At 41.8% G+C, this 1,650-nt stretch overlaps 1 protein-coding gene across 1 annotated transcript; it reads right to left on the reverse strand.

Annotated features, from left to right (window-relative positions):
- Window positions 1–40: 40 nt before the first annotated feature.
- LOC107683221 (tumor suppressor candidate 5 homolog) lies at window positions 41–1,130 on the reverse strand (the record flags this gene model as incomplete). Its single annotated transcript, XM_016479288.1, has 2 exons — window positions 398–1,130; window positions 41–185 (listed from the first exon to the last, which is right to left on the reverse strand). Coding segments are annotated over exons 1-2 (508 nt in total), but the record flags the coding sequence as incomplete, so codon positions are not given.
- Between the last annotated feature and the right edge of the window lie 520 nt (window positions 1,131–1,650).

Here is a 1,650-nt window from a genome sequence, read left to right on the forward strand (position 1 = left end):
CCCTGTGTGTGTGTGTGTGTGTGTGTGTGTGTGTGTGTACAGAAAAAGAGATATAATTTACCTGTCAACAACAGATAAAGGACAATAGCCAGACCCACAACAATGGAAACGATACTAAGCAACAAAGCTAGACGCCCAAGTCTTCTGGCCCCATCATAATCTTTTGTTTGTATCATGGACCGAGACTGAAGTATGAAGAACAGAAAGAAAATCATGGATAAGTAAGCCTAAATATGGTGGCCCCATTATGAAAAATGAGGGGCCCCATGAGCCACCCTAAACAGAAACAAGAAGGGTTTCTTCTCATTTATTAGGCTACTAAATGTGAACTCTACAAGTAATTAAGTTTAATTCTAAAGGTAGGCTAATTAAGTTTAACTCCAGTGACACCACTCACCATATGCGCGAAATAAAGCGCAAACAGGTTTATCGGAACGGCGGGGCAGAAGCAGGAGATCACGGCCACCCACATGAAGCTGCAGGGCTCGCGTTCCGAGGGCGTGGGCGACGACGCGCGGCTGAAGCTGACCCGCGACGGAGAGCGGGGCTCCGAGGCAACGTTAACCACAGTCTGTTCATTCTGTTCCGCTTCAAGACACTTCACGAGGTGTGTATCAGAGGGCGAGTGGTTTAATTCTCTTTTCAGCTCTTTGTCTGAGATGTCAAGAAGTTTCTGAGTATCTCCAAAATCGGTGGACTGCAGCGCGGCTCTCTCGCGCAGGGCATCTGTCGCGTGAGGGGCGTCCGTATTAATAGCCATCTCTTACAGAATAGATCCCTTTGTGTAAGAACAACATCAAATATACACTCTTATGAAGTTAACACGATCAGCATAAGATCTTGAATTTAATCCAGTTGTTCGCGGGGCAGTTCGAGCGAGATATTCGTACACCTATTGGACATCCATGCACGTCATCAGTATTTACCACTCTCGGCTTACATTGGAGATGCGAATCTGGACACTCTGAGTAGCCTAAATCAATCAGTTTCCATTGGGCACGACGAAAGGGCGCCTAACGGCGGTATCTCATTGGTGGACTCACACGCGTTAATTGACGCAAGCGCACGTATCTTTTATCTGTGGATCCAGACGCTTTCATTAATTCGTTTCTGTGCAGAGCGGATTCTAATCTCAGTCGCGTTTTGACCTGATTGATGTTTGTCTTGCAAGCTTTATTACACTAATTCAGTCATGTACTAATTCTGCAAAATTTAATTTATGATTATGAAAGTGAGTTTACGTTAAAAAAAGAAACCCGTAGCCTATGTACGGTTTTGTAGGCTATAGGCTATAAAACAAATAAAATTTAAACCCTGCAACGTTCTGAGAGGTTTTTAGTTTTTGGTAAGAAAAAAGCACCTGCTGGGTAGCTTACTTAAAATTTGTAGTCCGATACTAATTCCGAATTACATGACAAAACTTGTAGTTAGTAACGTAGCCTAATCCAAATAATAATCAGACTACTTTTTGATTACTTTTAGATTACTAACTCGTTTATCACATTGATGTAGATAGGATAATCTTGTTTCATATTGATATTTAAAAAAACAAAGAAAGAAAATATATTCCATTTGTTGTTATTAACATGAAGTGAACATGTAATTAATCATTAGGCCTATACTCAAGCTTTCCTAAGGAACTGCAGGGGG

The sequence above is a fragment of the Sinocyclocheilus anshuiensis genome, unplaced genomic scaffold (genome assembly GCF_001515605.1).
Source record: "Sinocyclocheilus anshuiensis isolate Anshui unplaced genomic scaffold, SAMN03320099.WGS_v1.1 C33040709, whole genome shotgun sequence".
Classification (NCBI taxonomy): Eukaryota; Metazoa; Chordata; class Actinopteri; order Cypriniformes; family Cyprinidae; genus Sinocyclocheilus; species Sinocyclocheilus anshuiensis.